General features: G+C 39.8%; 1 protein-coding gene across 1 annotated transcript in view; it reads right to left on the reverse strand.

Annotated features, from left to right (window-relative positions):
* SLC16A10 (solute carrier family 16 member 10) overlaps positions 1-16,925 on the reverse strand; it is a 77,247-nt gene extending 60,322 nt beyond the window's left edge. The window contains exon 1 of the mRNA XM_074580938.1: positions 16,253-16,925. Coding sequence (XP_074437039.1) covers positions 16,253-16,619 — 367 coding nt within the window. The 5' untranslated portion in view covers positions 16,620-16,925. The remainder of the gene's footprint in view (positions 1-16,252) is intronic.
* Between the last annotated feature and the right edge of the window lie 10,160 nt (positions 16,926-27,085).

Raw genomic sequence — 27,085 nt, forward strand, 5'->3', positions numbered from 1 at the left:
ATGAATCAGAGCAGGAAAATACATTAATTGGATTAAGTATTACTTTTACCTTTCCCTCTTTCCAATTGAAAATGGAGACCATTCTACCTCATTTAATATGAGGAATGTACAAGTAAATGTAATAATAGCAAAACTAGTAAAACAACAAAAGAGTAATTCCATTTTCCTGCATTTCTTCTCTTGTTTGAGAGCTCGGAAAAGCAAACAGTTGCAAACAACTCAGCTACAGAAACCGTAGAAACCAGTACTTCATATTGGCAGTTTGCATCAGTAAAGTATTGAGAGCTGATACATATAGGAAGTCAGAGACCTTACAGCTTGCTGCTGAAGATCAACAACAACAAAACAAAATCTTGAGATGAATTGTCTAGACAACATTCTTACTTAAGGGGAAGGAGGAACAGTTTCAGAAAAAAAAATTAAATGCTTCTCAAGCCATTTTCTAATAGGACAGCACTGACCTTTCCAAATGCTGCCCATACACAGAAAATAAGTGTTAAAAAAAGAAGCAGCCCTTGATTTGCATGCAGAACTTCGGGAATGCCACTGGTTGCCTACACCTGTTTAAGCCAAAACCAGGCAGCATGCTATTCCAACAGCCTATTTTCATAGCAACTGGTCTATTTTCAGAGAAACTGAAAGCATTACAGAACAAAAAAAGTAGAATGCTCAAGTTAAATAATTGATAAAAATAAAATACAAACATATTAATATAGTATATTCAGAGTATGTAAAAGTGAGTGCCAGTGTGAACATAATCAGGACTTTTTACATCAAGAGATCGGCATATATAATGTCTAGGCTTTCAGATTTGTTTTTTCAGTTGTTGTTTTATCTAACCTGTAATACCAGCATAACCCAAAAGTATCTACAAGTTCCATATTATAGCTAAATACTTTCAAGTTATATTTGCTACAATGTTTTAAGTGTTCTCCTTAGAATAAGAAAACATTACCAGATGCTTCTACTTATATTTGCCTATATCCAGCTAAATCCTAATCAGCCAATTAGACAGTTTCCTCCTAAAAAAGCCTCCAAACTTTTTCTACAAGTAGTTGGTCATCTTCATGAGATATAATTAACACATGATCAAAAGTCTCAAATAGCACATTAGCCCAGCCAACACTTTAAAATTAAAAAAAAAAAAAATAGCTGACTGGCAGGTACCAACTGGCATCTCCCGGATACTTTGGCAAAGCATTACATCCTGCCATGACAACTTTCAGAGAAGCAACACACTGCTTCAGAGAGAAAGCAATTTTCAGTTTCCAGCTCCTACCAAATGTGGGGCTCAGCATGAATTCCGTCTCCCAGAGGCAGGACATAACTGATTGGCACTGTCTGGCCTCTGTATATGCCAGGGGCACTGTAATCCTGCCAAGATCAAAACTGGAAACAGAGAGGCAAAAAAAAAAAACAAACCAAAACCCCCCAAAAATTAAAAAAAAAAATCAATCACTATATCATGCCTCTGAGAACACTCTTTAGAAGCCTACCAATGTTGACTGGTAAACTACTACATCTTTCTTGATGTATTCACATTGATTATTTTTTCCTCTTCCATGTAGCTTAACTTTGTACATCAACAAACCACTGGCCACAATCATGCCTGGAGAAGTTGCCTCATATTTGGAAATAGGTGAAAATAATGCAGCACCTACATTACAGTCTAACTGTTGAGAGCTATATAAATTAATTTAAGCATTCCACAACAGGATGAATTTGCCTTTCCTTCTGAGGAACAGAATCATACAAAAGCATTAGCCACAAACTTGGCATCAGCCTGTTTTCCATGTGCACATGAACTAAGTTCTAGAGCAAATAGAAATTGAAGCTCATAGAACATCACATGAAGACAGTTCAGCAAATACAGCTAAATTAGTAACTACATAAAGCACCAGAGCATCAAACACTTCTATGGGGCATTGTTTTCTGTACTGATCTTTATCAGGCTCTCATAAACCTTTAAAAGGGAAGATAACTTTGACAATAAAACCACTAAAGATTTGCGTTTGTAAATGTGATCTCTAACTAGCAGGCACTGGTGTGCAGGGCGGAGCATGGATACTGTTAGTCAGAGCAAGGACAGCACAGATGTAGCATGTACTCGCAAGTGTATTACTATTTTTTGTTGTGCCTACAAAAAAGAAAAACGAAACACCCAGGGTCAATACAAGACACCTGGAGTTGCATTCAACTTCCACATTAAAGCACCCAAGTGTAGATGTCAGTGTGAGCAGTCAAAGCTGCTACTAGAGTCAGTGGAGATCTAGTCAGCACAGCCAGGTTAAACTGCAGTTTCAGCCCACCCTGAAGTTGAAGCCTGCATCTGGCCAGCTGAGTAACTCTCCAGATTCCACTGAAACTATGGACTGTATCTCTATCCACTCTAATCTACAAGTTAAATCCTATACCTTTCCAGTTCTCTCCTGATGTGACATCACTCTTGTATATTTTGCATCACTGGCTGAAAGCACCCATGTCACCCAACACTCCAGTACAGCAAAACAGACAAGCAAAGAAAGGCAAATGAAAACACTTTTTGACACTGGAACAGGCTGCCCAGAGAGGTGGTGGAGGCCCCATTCCTGGAGACATTCATGGCCAGGCTTGATGAGGCTCTGAGCAACCTGATCTAGTTGAAGATGCCCCTGCTTACTGCAGGGGGGTTGGACTAGGTGACCTTTAAAGGACCCTTCCAACCCAACACATTCTACGATTCTATGACTCTAAAAAACACCAATAAAAGCAAAATGCACACTATTGGTCCAGTGTGATGCCAAACATCACTGAATGATTGTCACTGGTGCCATTTAGGAAGGCTGCATTGCACCTGAGTATATATCATTCCTTTCAGAACACAAACCCCTCCAACCATCACATTTACTTCAACAGTCCCATAGTGACCCAGATAAAAACAGGAAAAAGAAAGGCAAGGAGGGGAACTACTATATATAGTTTACCTATTTATGATTTTAGCACATGCCAGAAATAACTACTGAGGGCAAAATGCAGCTATAATACTTCCAAACTGATATTCCTTAAATTGGAGACAAGCATATGAACAGACTAGCTCTAAAATCCTATGGTACTGTTTTCCTTCACAAAATATTTGTGATATCCTTGTCTTACTAAACTGAAATTCATTACTTAGAGAATTTCAAAGGACTTGTGCCTGTCTAAGCTAAACCAATTGCTTGTAGAAAAAGGCGTCACAATTATGAAATTACTTCACAAAAAATGGAGAAAGTAGCTAAAGTAAAGATTAAAAAATGACAATGCCAACAGCAAAGTATAACTGTAATCAGAAGCAGTACAAGTCAATTTGGAAGACCAGAGCTCACATAATCAAGCAAATAGATCTGGGTGGATGCAGCATTCTCAGAGGGTGGCTTAACAAGACATGTCCTACCTTTAAAATGAGCAGATTGATTTTACCTCTGATCTCTTCTTCACCAGCCCTAACAACTCGTGGATGCTCCTTCTCTCCTTCCGCTGCATTTGCACTAGTCCTAAATTCCCCTAATTTTAACTGCCTTTGTGTAAATGCTGCTAAGCCATTCTCTAACCTCCTCTTAGGTTCCCACCAAACATCCACACGCTCCTCTGATCACAAACCCTTAATCCCATTCCTCAATGTCTTTATATTATACAAAGCTACACTCAACACTTCACTAAAAGGTTGGCCACTACAGGCACTTATTCAAGAAAACGAGGAATTTTATTAATTACACAGCTTCACACTTAGTGGAAAGACTACATTAAAATTAATTGATCACACTCCCAAGCTCTGAGCTGTGCACAGAGACACGGGCTAGTTCTGGTGACAACAGCGCGGGGAGCCTGTGGAAAAAAAACAGTTTACGGCTCTTATGATTCTTCTACCAGGAAATTTGAAGTTAAGAAAAGGTAGAGCTTATAAACTAATGGAGGACCCTGCATTACAGAGCAGATGCACTGCCTTTGCTAAAAAAGGAGTAGGCAGTGAGGTCTATAGCTTGTTAGGAAACAGATAAGGTGTATACAAGATACTGTGGTTGTTACAGGGCAACCTCTTCCCCTCCTCTAGTTGGAGGGTTTATGGGCTTTTATGGGCAGCCTTAAAGACACAATACAATTTTTCATCTAGCTTTTAAATTTACTGTTTATAGCATCACACTTATCTACCCTGATCAGGAAAATACACACCTAGAAGACTGGTAGGTGGGATACCTCACAAAACAGGAAAGAAATCTCAGTTGCTCAGAGGCAGCTATGACTGTATCCCAAAGAACAAGCATCAGAGTGGTTTGCAGGGTATATGCCTGTCCCTACCTGTATTTTCCCAACACAATTATCCTTAGTAAACACAGATAAATTATTTTAAAATATTTTGACCAATTGCTGAAATAACACATGTTCAGTTAAAAAAGTACAGTATACAGTTGTTTTGTCATAGACCTTGATGTAGAGTCTGAAGTTGTATCATATAACATACATTAATAGTAAATTAAATGTATTATAACACATGTACAAGAGATTAATACTGTCTGAAAAACAAATGCACTGAAGAGTGTTCATTTCAGGATTAACACTATTTGAAATTAGGAGCTTACAAAAGCATTTTGTCATGTTTCTTGAAAATACTTACATAGGCAAATCAGTTGTACAACTCTTAAGTAGCATGAATTGCACACAACATACTATTTTCTTTGCCTAATATTAGGAAAAAAAAAACCAATAAAAACCTAGAACACCAGAGCTGACCAAACTTCTGACTGTGCGTACGGAGAGTAACGTTGTCCATACCGATTTTGTGCAGTTCTACTTCAGCCTTCCCACTAAGCTACCCAGTTCTGTCCCCATTCCCCCACAGACACCTTCAGGGGTCAGTGATTTCACTGCATGAAACTAAATGTTCATTAAACTGCTGCATTAAGAACAAAAGACTTTGATATGTACAGAGGTGTAAAAAGCTGTTAATGCTGCATGCTTCAATTTGTAAAAAATGGGGTTACTCTGATAGGATTAGAAAATACATCCCAAGCTTGCACATTTTATTTAAGCTTCCAGAAAACTTCCTACTGTTGATTTAATTTTCTAGATCACTGCCTGCACCTAGCAGTGTCAGAAATCATAAACTGAGAGTTCTAATTTCTTTCAAGTTTGGAATGCAATGTTGGGTTTTGAAGAGCCTAAGCTACATAAATATTTCAAAGTTAGGAAACGACTCGAAGGTATAGAGGAACAAAGGGCAATTTCAAATTCACTTTTCTATGACAAAGCCATAAAGGCTTTCTTTAAAGTACATACTTTTAGTTTTGTCACACACATGACAACTTAAAACAATGAACTCAAGGGGCCACAAGCAGTATTTTCACAAATGAATTGAAGGAGAACCCAAACGTCATCATATAAATTGTACACAAGATTTGAAAAAATATTATCTAGCAATACTACATTGACTTTCTGAGAAGGCTGTCACTCTGAACCATAACACATCCACTGACACAGGTCCAAAATATGCACCATAGTTCAGGTTCTCAGTTTCGATCCCACTTGCTTTGAGGTTAATAGTATCTTTAGGTAAAAGGCCATTACCACACCTTCTTTTCTCTCAAAAAAAAGTAAGCAGCATTATATAGCAGCTGATATCAACCAGTTCAAACCACTCAAACTACTATAGTATGCACTAAACGTGGTGCAAACTGACAATAAGTAGGCTTTCACTCTCACCTACGTAACCCATTGAGATTATTCCAATTCCAGCATGTTCTTCAGCATGTTTAATTATAACACAGAATCGGTTTACTGTCCAAGTAAGCCCTGGCTGTGTGGCCCAAGAACACCCAGTACTTCTGATTCTTTCGACAGGAGATATAGGCCTCCTTGGGCAAACCAAATTGGTTTCTGTTTTACACCAATGTCCTTGTTCTTCAGCTATTGCTTCTGTGTACTGCTTAGCTGCCACCCAGACTCTAGTCTAGGGGAAATTAAGCCACTCCTTAAGAGGAGTGACATCTGTATAGTACATGTCTGGATATAGAAAATAAACAGGACAGAGTCATAACGGTCAGTTCAAGGACAACAGGGGGCTCTGGAGCGCCAATATCAGAGACAGCACAGACAAAAGTCTCCAAAGATATGGCCCATCTCAACATTCACTAAGGGTCACTTTTTAATGAATACTAACATTCTCTTTTCTTTTTTAATTCTTTGGTTCTTAAAGCATTCAATGCAATACACTAAGAGCCCAAACTAGGACTTCTCTAATTAGAGCAATCCCTTTTCGGTGTTGTAAAGGTATTTTTTTTTCTTTTGCAAAAGAGCAGCTTTCTGACCTTCTACACAAGAACACTATTGCTGAACTGGCAACTATCATAGCTGTGTTTTATTCCAAAACAAAGGACTGTTCATTCCTTCTAGACTGCAGAAGCAGAAAGCTTGAAGATGACAATTTATTTAGGACATTCTACCATAGTGTTTTATCTTTGCTCAGAGTTACAGCATTGATAAAATAGAGTTAAAATTATTACGTATTTTAAGAAATCTGCCAACTACAGTATCAACATACTTTTTTTACAATGAACTAGAAAGATTTTGGGGGTACCTACCTAATGCATTTTCTATTTGGAACTTTATTATTGAAGCATCTCGAAAAAATGGCTAAAACCTAGACTGTGAGCCAGAAGACAATACTTATTGCCCATTTCACAAGTCATTTGCACGAGGACAAGGTTAGAGATTAAGGGAATTAAATTAATAGCTAGCACGTTTTAAATCACTTATTATTCCCCACATATATGTTCTTAAAAAAATGCAAGAGAAAAAAATATTCTGGTGTACTTTGAACATATACATAAAGTACAGCTCTACCGAACAAAGCACACTGCAGAAGACAGCCAAAGAATTCACTACTTCTGTTTATTCGAGCAAAGAGGCAACAAGAAAGTTGCTTTACAACTTGCAGTCCAAATACAACCCCACCACCTAAGGGAGATCATGTTCCATGGGATTATAGACATGCTGCTGATAACAGCACGAGGCTAGGCTCAACATCCCAGTAATCCCTTCCTGTGTGTGGGAACTAACACTGATGTTTTTTAAATTGGTCCCATCCTTGCTAAAGGGCTGCTACTCTAACTTAGCTATTAGAAAAAGTCATTCCTATCCAGTTCCCATGAAAATTAACGGCAGGATATAAAACAGAGCTGCTATTATTGTAATAAATTAGATTTCTGGAAGTAAAACAGATAATGTAAGATCACAAGGGAATGTTTTCTCATAGAATTATACTTTCTGCACATATTGGCTGAAGTTTAAACTGCAGTAGACTAAGGCTGCATTAACTGTGTGTGTTCACAAAGCAAAAGATTAAAAAAATTGTGAAGATATATGAAAGAACCTATATTATTCCTTCTGCCATAATAAGTATTGTAAAATAAAGCAGTTATATTATCAGTGCTACATTAGCTTGGATGCAAGTCATCAGTACATCTCCTTCCTTGTAGTTCATGGAGCAGAATCAATTTCAAATTGGGCAATTAATTGCTAAGCATTATAGATCAATGTTTATTGAAAATCCTTGTTTTCCTTAGCAACACATAGCAATGTAACTTAGAATTTTATGAATGTTCCTCTCATTTCAAAGCACGATCTTTGAGGTGTAGGATTCTATTAAAAGTTTTTAGTCACAATTCAGACCAACAAACCTTTCTCTTCCTTATGTTGGTGTTACATTACATAAACATTTGGAAAAAAATTGTCTTAAAAAAAAACAGACTAAGATTTATATAGGTATTTCTGAAAACTAAACTGAAGAATTGTTTGCTTTGTTGTTTTTTGTTTGGTTGGTTTTTTGGTTTTACACACATATTTTGTTTAAAAGGCTAAAAAATATCAAGAGTTCCAATTACAAAATTTTCTTAATATTTAGCAAATTAAAGATGCTTTCATGTGACTGATCAAATACTTATATCAATTTCCAAGTGTTTTATAAGTATTAGTAAATTAATCCATAAATCTAGAAATGAGAAATTTAAATACAGATTAGACTAGTTTCCAAAAGTATAACAATTCTATAGCTAAACTTGAACTGACACTCAGTTCCTCAGTTAAGATTATCTGCACGTGGCTCTTCAAATAGTGAATAATATCTATAAAAAATTTAGAAAACACTAAATTTCATGACTGTTGAACTCTTCATTATGAAAGGGGATGGCCTAGAGCACAGCTCCAACAGCACAGACAAGATGGCCAGAAACAGCAGTTTGCACAGTAGCTAGCCAACAGCAGAGCATATTAAAGAGGGCCAGCAGCTCTTATCAGAAGAGCAAACACTTGCTCAGCAGTGGTGGTGCCAGAGGGCACAGACCCCAGCTCCACCCCAGTGGAGCAACTGTCCCTGTCACACCATAGGTTCCAACCCAGACAGTGCTCCTGAGAGAAGATGCATCACTGAGGCAGTAGGAGCCAAACTACTTGCTTGCAGGAGGTGTGTGCTGGTAGAGTGTGTGTGCTACCAAGTGAAGGAAATGTAGGAGGAGGGCAGCACACTGCATGGCATTGGAGATGGCAAGAAACAGATTCACTTGATCTTCTCCAAGACCCTGAAGCTTCAAGAGTCAGAACCCTCAACTATGGTGAAGGAGGAGCAGGTAGTCTCCTTATTACTGTGAATCCAGCAAAGGGCTGCAAAGACGATCAAGGCATTGGACCATCTGACTATGATGAGAGGCTGAAAGCAGTGGCATTGGTTAGGCTCAAGAAGAAAAGGCTGGGGGGGGGCGGAAATCTTGTAAGTGTGCATAAGTACCCAAGGAGATGAAGTTTAAAAAAAAAAAAAAGGGCTGAGCCAAACTTCTCAGTGGTATTCAGTGAAAGGACAAGAAGCAATGGGCGCAAAGTGAAATACAGGAAATTCCATTTAATGCAAGAAAAAAATCTTTTTTATTGTAAGGGTGGTCAAACGCTGGCACTGGTCACCCACAGAGGCTGCAAAGTCTCCATCCTTGGAGATGGTCAAAACCCAACTGGGCAAGGTCCTCAGCAGCCTGCTCTAGTAGAGCTCTAGAACAACTCTGCTGTAGTTGTTCCAAGCAGAGGGGCTACAGTCTTAGCCATTTTGTTATTATCTGTAATTAGTGAATTAACTCAAACTGGCTAAAAGAATAAATAGACAAATTATGCTATAATAGTTTGAGAACAGTCTACTACATTTCTTCATGCAAAACTAGTAACTGAATAAAAGGAAGAAACCAATAACATTTGAACTTCCAGTTGGCCCTTAACAACACTCCTCTCAAGAGGCTAAAGAAATCAAATAATGAGAAGAGAGACACAATATTATCAGGAAACTTTGAGCTTCTGTCGGTTAAGCAGACTAAGTTAAAAGATGAAATCATCTTTATGGATAGGCAAACAGCACTAAGCACCAATATATCTTGCTAAGTCTAAGAAGATGGTCTATTAATAGATATATACATTTTGCTAACTTCCTCTTTAGACAGCAGTTATTTAGGCTAACTCAAAAATCAGGAAGGGATTTGAGGAACCTCAAGGAATGGTAGCCAAAATGGATTAATAAGACGACATTGAAGACTACAAGGACCAATGAAACAAAACAAAGTGGAAAAGTAAGGAGCAATGCACACTGGAAAACTGTGAAGTCAACTAAATTCCACTGAATGCAGGTACTAATAAAAATCATCAAGAAAAACATTGTTATGTAAATAATGCAAACTAGATAGTAGAATGTCATCATAGTACATCATGTCATGCCATAAACCAGCAGTGTGTCATTTGGAATATGACACACAGTACCTTTCTTCTCCATATTACAGAAGGTTATAGAAGCAGAAACAATGACAAAGAAATAGTATTAACTGAGAATATGAAGTGTTCCACATGGAACAAAACTGTTAAGACTGCAAAGATTTATCCAAGAAAAAGCCATAAGGAGACAAATGCATGAGAGTACACACACACCCCAGTCCCAGACCACTTTTTCTGCAAGCAGGAATCTATCTAGATAAAGTATCTTCAAAACGAATGGCAAAAGCACTTCTTCTGCTACTTGGAAATCAAACTAAGTTTGAGCCTACGTCCATCTGCAGAACAGTCTAACCACATGACAGTGCTGCTTACTTGGATTGGAAATGAGAGCACTCAATACAAAGATTTTACAGACACCCTTTAGAAATTGTCATTTAAGAATGAGACTGGAAAACAGTCAATTTTAACACTATCTTAAGAACCATCAAACAAGCCATTTCTCTTATGAATAAAAAATAAGCCAAAATAAAGTTTCATTTTAACACTTTCAATTTTTTAAAAGACATTTTAAACTATTTTAGCATCATGTTAAAGAAGTCTCATTACTTTGATGCATGTAACTAGATTAGTATAGCTACAGGCAGGCACTAAACTACATTTAGCTTTTAAGTGTTGTAACAATGTAACAGCTTTAAGAGAATGTCATCTTTACTGATGATTTACTCAAGAGCACATCACTATGAGCAAATTACTCTGTAGGACATTCAGTAACATTTTGCTTTCATTCAACTTCTTACCTCTTGAATGAAGTACAGCAAAACTGGTTTTAGCTGGGTTTGGTTGAAGGAGATTTTTAGAGGATTTGGTCTTGTCTGAAAGGCAGCACACAAAAGCACATAACTCAAGATACGTGCATTTGAGGCAGAGTGGTGGCAATAGCCAGCCATCTTTAGATTTTTATAAGGTTGTTTCATCCCTGTGAAATTAAAGTACTGCCTCTAAAGAAGCCCACAAAAATAAACTGGTAACTCGCTTTCAGACACATTAAGAAGATTATTCTCCCTAATTAAGCAACTTGTTGCAAGTTAATCTGCAGTTGGAACAGGAAGACATCTAACCAATGTGAATTCCAACGAGACAAAGAACACAAGACAACAACCTAGCACAAGGCTAATCATCTGCAAACTAGTTATCAAGAGTACAAGAGAAATGCTCCAGAGCTGGGTGCATAAAGATATATGTGCATGTGGGTATGCATAAACAGTAGTGCTATTAACTATTCTGTCCTAAAGAGAGACAGCACACTAAAGAAACTAACAACTTTCCAGTTTGACCCAGTCATAATTTCAACTACTCCAGAGTCTTCATTTACATACATATTTATATTCACAAAGACAGGTCTAAACACAAAATATGGCTGCAGCCAAATAAAATGAATCGTTACTTTTACATCAGGTTAGTTTTCAGCCAATCTGCTCCTGTTGCTGGTTTCCTGCACTGGTTTCAATGGCCACACAAACATGGCAAGGAAGGCCGACTACAGCAGCACCAATATCCATTGGTCCAAGTTTTCATGGAACTATATCATTCATTGCAATGTAATCCTTACCGACAAAACTGTTACAAGAAAGCACGCTACTGTGTACCTCACACAAAGTACAGTTGTGTGCTCTGATAACTTCTATATTTCAAATTTGATTTATTTCTTCTTAAAAAAAGAGAGAGGAAAACAAAAAAAAGTAGTCAACTGCTCTCTCATAAGCCATGAGACATAGTTCCAGCTTGCCAAACTTCACAATTTACTGGAAACCACATCACATAGAATTAGAGATGAAAGTGTGGTTCTGAAGGACAGTTAGAGAACAAGGTCTTGAATGATAACAAAACTGCTGATGGTGGTTTTATCTCTGAAGCAAAGCTCAGGAAGATAGCAAAAGACTCAAGGACAGTGTAAAGGAAAGCCTTCAACTTCAAACTGTCCTGTTAAATTAAAAAGCCAGCCCTGCTCAGCAAAATTAAGTTACCATATAGGGTAGTGGTTCTCTTGTTTTCAGCAATTGTAGATCCCTAGTCATCCAACATCATTTTCACAGTATCTGAGCTATGACCTGGATATGACAGCAAAGGCAGAATTCTCTTCCCTGCCCTATCGGACTCACAGCAATCCAGCCCAGAGAGTCCCAGTGATGCTGATGGTGTTAAGCCAGCTCAATGAATTACCAATCATTCTGATATCCAGATACATCACCAATGGCTGCACCTTACAAAGTAAAACCAAGGTAGATACATACAAGCACACGGATAACCAGTTCAGGCCAGCTGATGCACTGTCTTCTATTAACACTTCCTAACACCAAACAAACACGAGGATGCAGACAGTAATAACAATATATACTCACTGTGCAGGGCTATTTGTACAAGTGATGATGAACAAACATACAGAGAATAATCCAGTGGTGTTACAGAACCAGCATTGGAAATCATAGAAACAGGAGTAATTGAGCTAGTAGAACTAGTATTTTTACCTACCTTTTTAAAATAAAACACAGGGGTTTTTTTCCTCTGTTGACACTAATATCTTAGTATTTATTCACCTTTTGAAAACAAGTATGTGTACATACACACACAAAAACCTATACAGTAGAGGCATCCATCACAAGAGCACAACACAGAACTGAATGGGGCTCACACATCAGATCTCTAACCAAGATAACACAGGGGCTGGCTCAGTGCTCCACTTCCCTCTGTGCCCATGCCAATAGGGAGAGGAACCTAGCACTCCTCCTGCCAGAACCCGGACTGGCCCCGGGGCCCAATCCTTTCCCTTCAAGGACAATCAAACTACACTTGCCTTTGAACCCTAGAGGCCTACAAGGTCTGCCCTGTTTTCAAGGACTGAGAGCCTCCCATATTTCATTGCCATTGTGTTTTTTCCACTCAACTTGTTCCTCAAACACAATGAGCTATAAACAATGAACAGGGTAGTTTCCTGAGACTTCAGGCACATCTTTCTAGAAGTTTTATACTTAAGTTGTGGGCTTTTCCTCTTCTGTAGTTGTGCATCAATTAGCTTTTGAACAACAAAAAAAAACCAACAGCTACACAAAGAAACAACGGAAATGCTTATATAGTGCTCCACGTAAGCAAAGAAACAAGCTTTTTACCAATATGAATACCAAAATATTGTATACTAGTTTTGTTCAAGATTTTTCATCAAAATATGAATTATTAGATGCCCCTTGAAGAAATTTGTGAACCCTCTATAACCCACAGCACAAGTTTTTCCATTAACGCTCCTAAATCCTCCAAGAATGTTAATTATAGTTATTCATCTTATTTATCCAGAGCTGAAGCTGCATTTCAGAGGCAGCCTTGCTAGTTTGCCTGTATTTTTGGTTCCTTCCACTCCTTATCTGCAAGACAGAGTCACTTCTTGACTCCCTTCTGCCTCCTCCCATTTTGCTTTTCATACTGATAAATACCCATCCATTTACTAACAAAAATAGCATATACTATGATTACTTAATTCCCTCACATTTTGCCTTACATAGGCATCCATTATTAAGAGATTACAAAATGTTTTTAAGAGATAACAAAAATAGCACATGCTATACTCTACTTAATTCCTCTTTTTGAGGAAAACACCAAGCAAGAGACAACTTCTGGCTGGTCCCAAAAGAGCAGGCACACAAAAACCTCTGTCAACAGACACGTGTCTGGCAACAGCTAAATAATCTTGTAACTAAAAGTTGTTGAATTCTGTGGTACTCCAGATCAACTACAAGACTCCACAGACACCTGGGGTCCCAGGAGAGATTATCCAGAATATTCATGCCTCAAAAATCAACATTTCAGATTTTAAAGAAATAATTTTTTCAGAAGGACTAGAATATTTAACTTTGTGTTCCAAGGCGAAACCACACAGGAAGAAAACTTTCATTACAAATCCCAGTTTTGAAATTCACTAAACATGACTCAAACTCAGTTTCCATTGTCAGTTTTGACGTGCTACCAGTTTGACCACAAGAGACTACCTAGATTAAGTACTATAATCAATACCATGGGAATGACCAGGCTAGGGTTTTCTCTAATGCTGAAAACATACTGACTTTATCACATTAGTCATTCTTTTTCTTTCTACGGCATGCCAGCTAATCCATCAGCATTCAATAAGAGCTATGCTAAGTGCAATTTGCCATTTCTAATCGTAGCTCCTCTTCATGGCAATATTGTATCAAAATTTGTTTAGTTCAGTTCACTCTTGGTCCTATCTTCAACAAGATAAAAAAATAGCACAGAAATAGTTTCTAGGCGATGAAGTTCAACATTAAGAAAAAAAGTCCTGTTTGACAGCTGCCGCTTAGCCCTTATGGTGCCCAGACTCATTAGGGTACTTTCAGGTATTAAAAGCAAGGACACCTTTTTATCTGCCGTTCTGCTATTTACAGGAGGCACTTTTGTATTTGCAGTCCTCCTCCTTACATCCACACAAGTCATCTAAGTCAATGCAGCTGTCTCATGCTATTTCCTCCAACTTAAACCCATGTGGATTTAAAAAAGTAAAACGAGTGCCTTCTGCATTATCCAAACCAGAGCACATCTGACAGCAAAACAAAACGCAGCTGTAGCTCTTTTTTTAAAAAAAAAGAAAAAGAAAAAAGAAAAAAGTGATGCAGGAGGTGCTATCCACATCCAGGACTCAGAACTTTTCCTGCTCTTCTAAGCAGGATGCAAAACAACTAGGCTCTAAAGCCAGGTTCCATTTTTTCCCCCACTCCTTTCTGCAGTTGGGCAAACTTTCAAAAACATGGGTGGAGCACACCCGCAATCTCACCTCGCTTAAACACCAGTGGTGCAATTGCTGTTCTGGAAGGAAAGAGATAATAATTTCAATCCTCCTCTTGTTGATTATTTTGACTACTGCACTATTACCTAAAAGTCAATTTATATATATATTTTTTTTTTAAGTACAAAAAGACTATTTTGAGATATCATTACTAGAGAACCAGATCCCTGAAAAAGCGATTACACCTCTGTACCAGGAACAAAGTATCAACCACGCTTGCGTTTCTGCATTTCTGACTAGCCAGCAGCTCCCAGATCAGTATGCGAATGTGCACAGCACCTCCTCTGAACAACCTCATTCTTCTCCCACACAGGCTAAGGAGCCTCGGCACCTACTTCTGGATGTGCATTTCCCTTTTGTGAAACAGGCACTGACACACTTGATGTGTAGACATACATAGCTTCCCATCTTTCTAGCTCAAGAACACCGAGCAATACACATTGTACACCACCACAAACAGTTCAAACACTCGAGAGCACATCACTTAATGTTCCACCACAGCTTTCCAGCATTCTTTCTTCAGTCTGAACACCTGCCCTGGTGTTTCTACTTCAGACAAAAATATTGTTATTAAGTGAGGGGAGGAAAAGTAGCTTGTCTCCTACATCTCAACTTTAGGCCCACTTATCCCTATGTTAAGGAAAACATAAATGTTGAAATTCTTTTAAAGGTCTGTAACACAACTCTGTACTAAGAAAGTTTCCTAGAATGCCTACACCTCTGCAGGGCTATGTAGCTAGAACACCTCTTTTTCGTGAGGAAAAAAAACATAAAAGACAATGTTTGTTTTTTTAATATTTCATTTTAATGTGTAAGCTACATTTTAAATAAACCAACTTTACTGTTATTTACTATAATTATTATAATTATTAATTCATTACTGTTATTAAAAATTGTTATTACAAATTGTTATTACTGCACTTCCTCAACTGTGTCAAAGCACAAGACACTTTTCAAAGAGAACTTACATAAATAAAATAGAATATATGCTCACCTTTGAATTCATTAATATTGGTGTGCCTAGAATGATTTAGATTAGTAATGGCAGGGTGAAGATTTGATTGTGATAGTACTGTTGTGTCTTTACAGTTTAGTAAACATCATTAACTTTACTGATGAGTTTTGGGATATTGGTTGTGACAGTAAATCTGCACATCAAAATGCTGGTTTTGGGAACTGTTATGCCCATTCTTGACATATTTTGAAAGCCACTATACCCCACTGTTAATTAATCATTTAGACTAATCATTAGGCTAACGAGGGCAGGGGAATAAAACTTTCTGTGACAGGGAGTATGCATTTTTCCCCACAATGCACGATGACAGATGCCTAAAAACACTGCTGTGGAAGGCGTCAGAGTACACCTGCTTCTCCCGCGATGTCCCGGGAGCTTACTACCCCAAGCCCTGCCTCAGGGGCACGGCTGCGAGCGCAGACCCCCGCTGGGAAGAGAGAAGTCTCTTCGCCTCAATGAAAGGACAGTTTCCCAGTCCCTCAGCCCAGCCCCACGTGTTCTCGGCGCGGGAGGCTCCGGCCCGGCCCTCCCCCGCGCCCCGAAGGGGGGTCTCGGACACTGACAGCCGGGTGGGGAAGGCCCGAGGCAGGACGGGGCTGCAAGCCACCCGCGACCCCCTTTCCCTCGCCACCCCTCACCTGTTTTGAACGTCAGCTGCTTGTCGTCCTCCCCGCCGCCGAAGAGCTGGAGCATGGAGACGAAGAGGACCCCGCACGAGTTCTGGATGCCGAAGACGGCGCCGTTGCACCACATGGCGGCCAGCATCACCACCCAGCCCCAACCGCCCTCGGGGGGCTCGGCCACCGCACTCCCGGGGGCCTCCGGCGCCTCCCGGGGCTGGGCCCCGCTCTCGCCGCTCGGCGCGGCCGGGCTACCGCTGCCGGGGCACCACTCGCCGCCGTTCTCCCGCCGCGGCTCCGCCACCGGCGGGCCGGGCAGAGGGGCGGTGGCGTGGGGGGGGTCCCCCGCGCCCTGCGGCGCCGGCTGCTCGCTCACCGGCGCCATCCTCAGCCGCGTCACGGAGCCGCTCCTGCCTTCTTCCTCCTCCTCACGGCGACCTCTCGGCCCCCGCCCACCTCAGCCCCTCACCGGGGGAGCAGCAGGCATCCTGCCGCGCTCGGTCGGTCGGTCGGTCTGTCGGTCGGTCGGTCGGTCTGTCGGTCTGCGCGCGCGAGGCCGCCCCGCCGCTCGCTCGCGCCCGCCTGCCCCCCCCTTCACTCTTTCCACCGCGCCGCGCGCCGAGGGGTGACCCGCCGCCGCCGCGTTATTTTAAAAGGGGGGCTCCCGTGGGGGCGTCAGCGGCACGAGGGCTTTCCTCCGCGCCGATTGGCTGAGGGGAGGAAGGCGGGGGGGGGGGGGAGCTGGTGAGCGAAGCCACGCTCCTCTGCTCCCCCCCCCCCCCCCTTCTCCGCCTCTTCAGCCGTGGAGGCGGGGCGGTGGCGTGTCAGCGGCGGCGATGATAAGCGCTCGTGCCGCGGCCCCGCGCGCCGCCGCCACCCCCCCGGGGAGGGGAACGGCCGGGGGTTGGGGTTGTCGTCGCGCAGCTGGAAGTCAACAGTTAACGGCCGCCGCTCGCGCTGGGCGGGAAGGCGAGCGTCTCCTCACACAGGTAGCGCGCGCTGCGCACGGTGGAGAGCGGTAAACAAGCCCCCTGGCCCCGCTCCCGGGCCGCGGCGGTTCCCCGTGAGGCCGGGCAGTCATACCCGGCGGTGTCCTGCTGCGGCTGCCCGCGGACGGAGGGAGAAGGCTTGAATCTCCCTCCCCAGCGGTTCGCTAACAACCACCAAGTGAAGAAAAAACACCCCAAAACGGTAAGGGAGGGGCGCGGCTCCGGGCCTCCTCTCCCCCCCAGCCCCGCCTGTGCCCGTTGACAGCCGTTGCTCTCCCCTCACGGCCGTTGCACGGCCCTGCCCGGCGCTCGCTGGCCTCCGGGAGCTCTTCATCGCCCACTGTCCCTCCCTAGGGGAGGTCCCGGGGTCTGGGCTGCCAGGGCCGGTACGGAGCCACCCCGCTCCAGGGCCCTCGGGGCATCCGCCGTCCTCAGGGAGCTGCTCTCCGGGACAGCTCTCCACCTCCCCTCGGGCCACCCTTAGAGCTTTGCCAGGGGTGAGCGTGGTGAAGCCGTTTCTCCCCGGTTGTCTTATTTTTTTATTTTTTTTTTTTAACGAAGACAAAATACTGCACTTGCACACCTCATAAAATGTTTCCCACTTGCACAGAGGCATCAACTCTTGACCTTTCCTCCCCAGTGCCAGCAAAGTGCGAGGATAGGGAAAACTGAGGTCAGGAGTGTTAAATGACAAGCTTTCTGACTGGTGATCTTGCTTCCAAACTCTCAACTGCACATCTGTTCCTGTGTTTGGCAGCTACTTATGTTTTAAGCAGTTTGGGCCTGATGAGGAAGAAGAGCTTCTTTGAAAGAAAATCAGCAGATGAAATCTGGATACTGCGTCCTTCCCCATGAGACCTGAAGGGCTCTTGCATTAGTAAGCTATCCCCATTCCTTCCCGCAGAACCCAGGCTGCTACTACTGTGTCAGTTGCGCCATCCCATTCCCTTGCCTGCCTGTTAAAGCCTCTTCCTCCTTTTTTGACCCTGAATCACCTTCTCCCTCCTACCTACCAGTGCCCACATGGGAAAACAAAACTTAGTCCAAAGTAAAGCACAGATTCTTAAGACCAGGCCTTGTCCAGCACAAATGACTCAGTCATTCTCCACATGAAAAGTAGTAGCTAAAGAAAGGAAACCATATAATGACGTAATGAAAGCCTGTGTAATAATGCGCATTGAATGGGTGTCAGCCTGGCTTTTAGAATTAATTGACCTTCGGATTTTTAATTTTGCATGTTTAGTGTCCTCTAATTTGTTTTAAAATACATTAATTTTTTAAAAAAGTTTACAGATACATTTATGATAATAATGAAGTGCATTTTATAGATGCACTAATCTTGCTGCATACTCCATTGTTACCCATGCCCATCTAAGTTAAACACAGAAATACTGCACATATGCATACAACAGCAGTAGAATATGGAAAAAATAAAAGCCCACAGCAAAACACAATATAGCTGTACGAAATACATAATAATCGTCAAAGCAAGAACTTTTGGCCGACCATTGAAAAACACATCTGTTCCCCCCAAGGAACAAGTTTTAGTGCTTATGAAAAATCCCAAGCCTATCATAAGCTTAAATATGCTCAGAATATTTAGTAAGCAATTTAACACGCAAAAGTTAACACTTCACATTCTCCAGCAAGTCTTTGTCCAGAGGCTGTTGTCTAAATCTATTGAGATTTCTTACAATAAATCAAGCTTCACCCACCACAGTATAACATTTTTTAACAGTTGTGACAGAGCAAACCTTTTTTGGAACCAGATTCAATCTTCATTACCTTTGCCAGCAATGATTAACTTAATTAAACTTTCGGTTGCATAGGAATAAACAAGGGCAAAATCCAAGATTGGATCTTAATATGACTGACCAGAATGGGCCCAGTTCTGCAAGCACTTAAATATGTTTGTAACAGTTAGACTCCCCAGATTACTTCAACTACCTTCCTGAATGGGGAGCTATGAACTCTATGATAGATAGTCAAATCAGCTTTAGGGAAGAACCATATATTTTTTTCTGTTTTGGTCAGTGTTCAGTTAAGCACAAGACTAATTCCTTCTCCGCATGTTTTTCAATATAATATTTAGGTACCGCAGTTTAATTTCCCTATTTCCCATAAACGCTGTAATGACTCCCCCTGCTTTTTAAGATGAAGGATGTGTTTTTTTAGAAAAAAAACATTGTGAACATATTGTGTGCAACTTCTACTTCTGGGCATTTTTTAAAATAGATTCTATTTTCCAGTTGTTAAGTGTTTCTTATCCCCTGATTAGAATGAAACAACTATTTTCCCTTTCTCCTCACATTGTTGGGAATGAAGAGTCACAAAATCTGATTCTTCAGTACATACAATTTTTATAAATTTGATGGCTATAACCATTCTGCATGTTTCTTCAATATTCTGTACCTTACTGTCCTATTGCTATTTATCTAAACTAAAAAAAAAAAAAAAAGAATGGTTTATATTATCAAAAAATTAGGGCACAAGGGGCCTTCCTTTACAGGCCTTAAGTAGCTATCTGAGGAAACTTTGTACCTCCTTGCTCTTTGGTACACTCTGCTTCTATCAAGAACTAAGTCTCTTCCCTTTCAAGAGAGGTCTCTTGAGATCTCAGCTATTTTCCTGGTAGTTTCCAAGAGCAAGAACAGTAAAGGCTCACTCTTCATAGTCAGATAATTTTCAGTCCCCACCTTCCATAGAAAGCGTACTTTGCAAACAGAATACGGGCAGGTTTAACTTCAGTTTGATTTCTGAAGTTTTTGTAACCCAAATAATTCACAATAAAAGCACTGGCGTTTAAATTCTTGCTATCGCAGAATTAAAAAAAAACTATTTGCAATAAAAAAATACTAAACCTGGAAAGATATGTAAAAGGAAAGCCACCCTTGTGGCTCTGTTATTTGAGCCCTGGATGATCACAAGAAAAATAGTTAAAAAATAAAGTGAAAAAGAAGGAAGACAGACATGAGAGAATTGCCATAAAAATAGTGAAAATAAAGAGATTACAGACTTGTATACAGGTAACTGTATCTATTTCAGCTAAATTGTTGTTATGACCAAGGGAAAAAAAAAAAAATCAACACCAGAACAGAGAGGAAAGTGAAAAAATCAACAGGGAATGGATAAGCTGAGAAACGTGATGTGAGAAACACCTTGGTTTTGTCTAAGATTTGTTCCTGTTTATAGTAATTTACCTATTTTACATGTTTTATTTAATACCCTACAGATGATAAAACAAACGAACAGCAATTTTGCATACAAAAGACATAATGCTTGCGACAGACATCTGCTATGGTGGTACTTATGTTATGCCTATATATAAAATATATAAAATGCCAGTGCTAAAGGAGGAATTTGCCCTGACATTTGTGGGCTTTCAAAAGCCACAGACCAGGAAATGGCATCTTCTGCAACCCTATCTGAAATTCTGACCAGCTCCCTATTAAATATTCACTGGCTTTCTCACAAGCTATTGAAAATAGACAAATACTTCAGTAGCCCCTGCATGCAGCATTTTCTTTGACCATAAGGAATGTTTTCATTGCCAACTACTTTAAAAAAGTTTACCTATATAGTTGAAGTATGCTGTTAGTGACACACCAAGATAGCTTTTTCCATAAATCATTTTATTTGTAGACCATTTCAAAATATGTAGTATTCTGCAGAGATGAGGTGGATAGGATGCCAAGCTTGAAGAGCAGATGTTCAGAGAGTTTAATTCTTCCTTTTTCTGTTGATCTGATTAGAATTTGTACTGGAATCAATGAAAAAGGGTATGCCTACATTGTCCAGAAAAAAAAAAAAAGTTCTTTAGTAAAGTATCTAACTTTGTCATAAGTTTGCAACAGGCGGTACAATAGATGCAAACCCAAGAAAGCTAGGCACTATACAGTCAGGACATAAGGCTAACACAAAATTATGTGACCACTTAGACTAATGCATGCTCCTAATGATTAAGCCTTTTTTTTGTTTAATTTTCAGCTAGGATTAATAATGCACCTATTCAACAGAAGGATTTGGCCTTAAGTCAGAAAGATGAGATAAACAGGATAACCATTAAAACACAAAAACATATGGTATCACCAACTGCGTGAAGATCAACATTAGATTAAATCCCATTCAGTAAGCAGTGTTTATGCATCTCTCAGCCAGACAGGATGTTCTACTGATGTTTCAGACCAGGCTCCAGCTGAGTTGTATGAAGTACAGGACTGCATCTCACTGCTGAAGCAAGTGAGTCACATTTTCAAAGATAAAAAGTACAGATTTTACTTGTTTACTGTGGGGAACTTTGGGAGTGTCTAACCTTAGGTTTAGCATCTAGTAATACCTACAGTAAAAGTTTCCTAAAATATTAGTTGTCAAGATATTGGTTCCCTCCTACTTCACAAATAGCTAGAGAATTTTCATTTTTGTCCTTTCAAAAGCGACAAAGTGAGCAGAATGAGAGGGAAACAGTGTAGCCTAAATGTCTAACTAGTGAAGCTGAGGGTAAGCAACAGGTCTGATTCCCACTCCTATGTTTATTTAAAACAACAGTTCCAGACTTCTCTTAACATTTTCCTCTTTTAGGTTCACTTAGAGCATGGGTTATGGCTCAGGTCCGGCTCCCTTGCAAATTAAATTCAGTTGTTTTTTTTTCTTCAATGAAGTGTAGATGAGACTTGACAGGCTGTTATCTGGGACGTAGTTAACATATATCTGCTATTATTAAAGGTAGGCAAGTGAAAGAAAGTGATAGTCATTAACTGTAAAAGCCCTCTGCCCCCTGCAAATCTCCAGTTGCACAAAGCTAAGTTTTTAATTGCAGTCTTTCAGTGAAGGATTCCTCTAGCGTACCTTGTCACTGTCTCTGCTGTGGACACGTGATCAGAGCTGGTCACCTACATAGCATTGGTAGGAAGGAATAGGGAATCCCAGGGGATAAATTACTTTGAACAGTAACATTTATGATGAGATAAGTGATATTAAAGGAGCCCAGAAGACTATCTTAGATGTAGATGTGAGAACTCTAGGCACCTAAAATTTGCTGAAATTAATCCCACCCTCAGATATTAAGTTGAAGAACATCTTAAGATAATTTTTATTCAGACCCCAAACATGGAATTTGTTTTGATCCCATTGCTAAATGAGGAAGCATGAATACATTGTCCTAGCATGATCATTCACCTCTTTCTTGGCAGTGAAATAACTAACACTGTTGGCAGCATTCTCATTCAGCTTCAAAGTTAACATCTCTTTCAAATGAGCAGGAACTGCTTCAAGCCATTGTTTTAGGCTGTCTTCAGGCTTGGTTTGATACCACTATCCAGGTCAAGTATTTCATATTGCATCCATTATCATAGGATCTAAGCACCTCAAAGTTCCTTCCTTTGTTTACATAGATTTAGTATCTTCCAGACCATATTTGCAATCTCTAGAACTCAATTTTGTTTTCAACAAAAGTTTGGAGCATCAGAGAAGCAAATGTTTTATCAAATAAACCCAATACAGTTGTTGTCTAGGAGCAGATTTTGGTTGTCTATTCAGTTGCTACTCAATTGACTTTTCAGGTTGCAAAAAATGCAGAAAGCAAAGAGCTACTACCTCTGCCAACACTACCTAAATAACAAAGCACGAGGAATAGAAGTGACACTAATCTTGCTTTTTAAGAATTCTAATTTCTATTCAAGTTAAATTAACTTTTTTATCATAATTTGCTTTTTGTCACTTTGAAAGTGCTTCTGTATTAAAGGCTATAGCAAGGGTGAGCAGGTGTTAGTGGCCCCATTTCAAGATATGATTTACAACACTGTCAGCATTTTACTTACTAGATAAGCAAAACTGTATCTGAGTGAGTCAGTTCAAATATTAAGGCATACAAAAACTGCTAACAAAGTCTTCCATGTAGAAAGTCTACCTGCCTTTGCAAATTGAACCAATTTGTGTAAAGAAATACAAACATTAAAAAAGCTGACATTTTAAGAGTAGTATAAGGATACCAAATATATCAAGGAATATTTTCAGGTTGTACATATTTGCATTTAAATACTTAAACTATATAGGACATATTAAATATACAATAAATCACTTCATATAGCATATTACCTTGCAGCTGGCACAGAAGAACTTCATTTCATTCTACTTTTCTACTCGCAAAGAGCTGCTTTAATGTATGAAAGAGTAACAGAAAGGAAATCTTTTTTCTTTTTTTTTTTTTTTTTAAATGATTGTGCTAGGTCTGGATCTATTTCTCAACTATTATCTGAAATCCTGAATTTAAAGTTTGGTATCCCACAGCAAAAAATCCAGTCTGTTGCAGGTCAGGTCAGAACAAAATTTACATAGCCTTTCTGGTTCAATTTTCTCCAATTGATCGATTATTTAACCCACAATTCATCCCATATTTAGTAATATTGGTAAAACAGATTTCAAAAAAAGGTATATGGAAATGCCTCATTGAGTTTGCAATGACTGTATTCTGTGAAATAAACATAACAATTCTTGTTAGTACCATCAAATATCTCCTCTCTTTCCAAAGCAGAACTAACTTAATCCTTGAATTGACAGTGACTTTTTTTTTTTAAGTTAAATAAATCCTGTATCAATGGCCTTCCTCTAAATATGTATTTGCTTAGTGTCTAAGTAAAAATATAACACTTGTTCAAAAGTAAGCACACACATAGTCCGAGCATTTTATATTTATATTCTGATAAAAATCCATCCCTACCAGATTAAAGGGATAACCCTTACTTTAGATATAGAAGTAAAATAAATTAATACAGAAAAAAAGGATATATAGTATAGCATATATTCACATAAGTGAATTCCTTCATAAAGGAATCCTAAATTTAACTATTATTGCCTCCCATATTGCTTAGGTTGAGAAAGCCAACATGCTACCCCTGGCTAGCCTCACTTACAAAGACTACCCGGTTACCAAATAGCTGGTCATTCATTTACTTGAAAGCCAGATGTAGATCATCCAGATTCAGTAGCTCACAAGTGCTGTTTGCACTGCTTCTGTAATAGCATTTTTGGTAACTCAAAGGATGCAAATAGACTAAGATTCCCCTCTGGGAAACCTAGATTGCATTCCCTAAAATGGGTAACATTAATAATCAATTTGCTTTATCATCATAATGATCCTCCCAATTACTTAAAAGAAAGATTATGAAAAGATTCTGCATTACAGCAGCATGTGATCACAGAGATGTGACACAACAGATGCACTATCAGTTTTCAGGCAGAATTATTCAGTATATAAAATGTCTTAACTGTTTAGGTGGCTCTCTGTGTCTCATATTTTAGTTACAAACAATTTAAAGAAAAAAGTGAGTCTTCTCTCCTCTCACAGAAGATCATGTGCTCAAATTAGGCCAAATAAGAAATAAGATGATATAAAGCCAAGCCACTTAAACCACATGAATGATTCCTAAACACTTAGGAATCTGATTTATAACAATACACAAGCAGCAGTATCATGGTTCCAAAATTCACTTTGCTGGAATTTACTGCAGGATACTACTGCGTACTAATAGGATTTTACAATTATCAAGACCTAAAATGCTACTGACTGGGCATGAAAACTGTGTACTAAACGATGTACAATTCTTCTATTTGGGGTAAATTTGCTATGGGGAATAGTATTATTAATCATTAAGTCATCTCAGATTTACCTATCGCTATCCAAACATGCCTAGTATTCTCGCTAAGAAAGTCACTGTTGACATAAAGAGGTGATCTTAAAAAAAACCCGGGCCCCTTGTTTTTACAGAAAGAATGTTTTCTGACCTTTTATGACCCACTTTGTTCCCAGACATTGTAATTCTGTAGTTCCTTTGATGTTAAGGCATTTCGCTAATAGTACTTCTGCAGGATACCTGATGTGCTGCCACCAGTCAGTAGAAAAGCAGAAGCTAAAGGACAACTGTCCCTTTCTTACATATACTGATGCATATCCATATATAGAAGAGGATTTATTTTTTTCATTAATTAGCTTAATATATCATGAGCATGTGGAAAAAGTTGAACAAGAAGAAAAAAAATTATTCTGATATAAGACTGTTCGCATATGAATTGTTGTGGAATAACTGCAGAGCTTTAACTTCTGTTCACACATGAATTATTGGCGAGTAACTACAGAGCTTTAACTTCAGACCGCGAGTGTAATAGCTCGCACCAGCCTAACAAATGGGTATAGTTAAAGTTGTGTTAAATCTTAGTGTGGAAACACTTGTTAAAAACCTGCTCACCTGAGTACATCCAGTCTCCTATCTGATTTTCTCCTTGGGAAAAATAAAGTTGTTCTTTATTCAGTGTTAGGAGAGTTGATTCACTCCAATTTAAATATAATTAGCAAAATTGTTAAGCAAGCTGCAGTTGCCAGATCTTTATGGCTGGTAATATCTCAGCCAAAGTACACACTATTTTCTGTTTCCAGTATGACTCTGCAAGGCTATCAGTTGGAAAAAGCAGTTTTCTGGTTGTGCAATGAATCTGATCGTAGCCAGGAATTGCAGACACAAACATAAAATCACAACCTTGTGTTTGACTTCAGCTTTCACAGTAGCACTGGTACTTCAGGGTAACCTACAAGTGGATTTGAGTGCCGTTTTTTCTCATTTTGCTTTTCCTGATATGCAGGAGCAATGTGAAGGCGCTAGACTTCTGATTTTTTCTAGCAAAGATGTGTGCTTCTTATAAAGATGGGATGTCAAGCTCATTTTGGGGAGAAATATATATGTGAGATATTAACTGGAAGCACTAAGTGTCACTGGTGGGTTGATTTCTGTTCTCTGGTTAGACATTGATTTGTTGTGATTGTGTCCAACCTCAATCTCCTGCGTTTCAAAGACTCGCTGACGCAGATAGACCGAATGTTCCTAAGTCTGGATTTCTCAAGCAAATTGCCAGGTGCTGATCCCATGTTTAACCCCATTCTCACCAGCATGAGTCTCTTCTGTCTCTTACCCCCAAACCAACCCTCCTGATTACTTGGATAAATTCCTTCTGAGTCTACCATGCTGTTTCCTAATAACACAGTTTCCTAACGACAGTTTTCAGAAACTTTGGTGTTAAAGCAAGGAGCACAAGCTTAGTACAGGAATTTCTTACCCATGAACATGTAAGAGTTACAGGTTTGTTTGTTTTTAAACTAACTTTTGAACATAGTCCCTGCGGTCTGCTTAAACTATTCACCACCAGCAAATCCTGGGCTTCCTTTGAAGCCCGAGGCCAGACAGCCCCTCCAGACTTCCGCTTTGACTGGCTTGTTTCTGGTGGTACAGACTCCCTCTTACTCAAGGAAGAACTTTCTTTTTTGATAATGAGAGGGCTTGTAACTCAGGGTTTCACAAAGCACTGGCCACTAACGATAGAAATGCCAAGTGCGGGCACCGCACGTTTCTGGTCTGTCTGCAATAGTTTGTGGAAGGACCTGGAGTTAAAAACTGTTAATCACGCTCTCAGTTTAGGAGTTCCTTCTCTCATTATAGTTTGATCACATCAGTATGACTGGAAAGTAAAACATAGTGTTTCAGTCAGTCTGAAATATTGAGTGTTTAAAAGTAAACCAGCCTTTTTGGCAGGATCCCGAGTTCTTCTTACCACTGATTTTCCTTCTTTGCTCCCTTCAGCCCTCAGTCTCCCGTCAGGGCAACTAAACTTTGAGCCACGCAAAGCTAGATAAAACTTGCTTCATATCATATTTATGCTTCTCAAGGTAAAAAGGTCACGAGAGAATGATTTAAGAAATGTTTTCCCCCACACTTACTCAGGACTTCTGTACTCCTTTCTGGCCCAGTCAGCATGATAGCCAGGAACCAAACTGTAATGCCAGTTTGAACCTCCTTCTTAACTCTTCCACCTCCACACA

This window comes from Larus michahellis, chromosome 3 (assembly GCF_964199755.1).
Source record: "Larus michahellis chromosome 3, bLarMic1.1, whole genome shotgun sequence".
NCBI lineage: Eukaryota > Metazoa > Chordata > Aves > Charadriiformes > Laridae > Larus > Larus michahellis.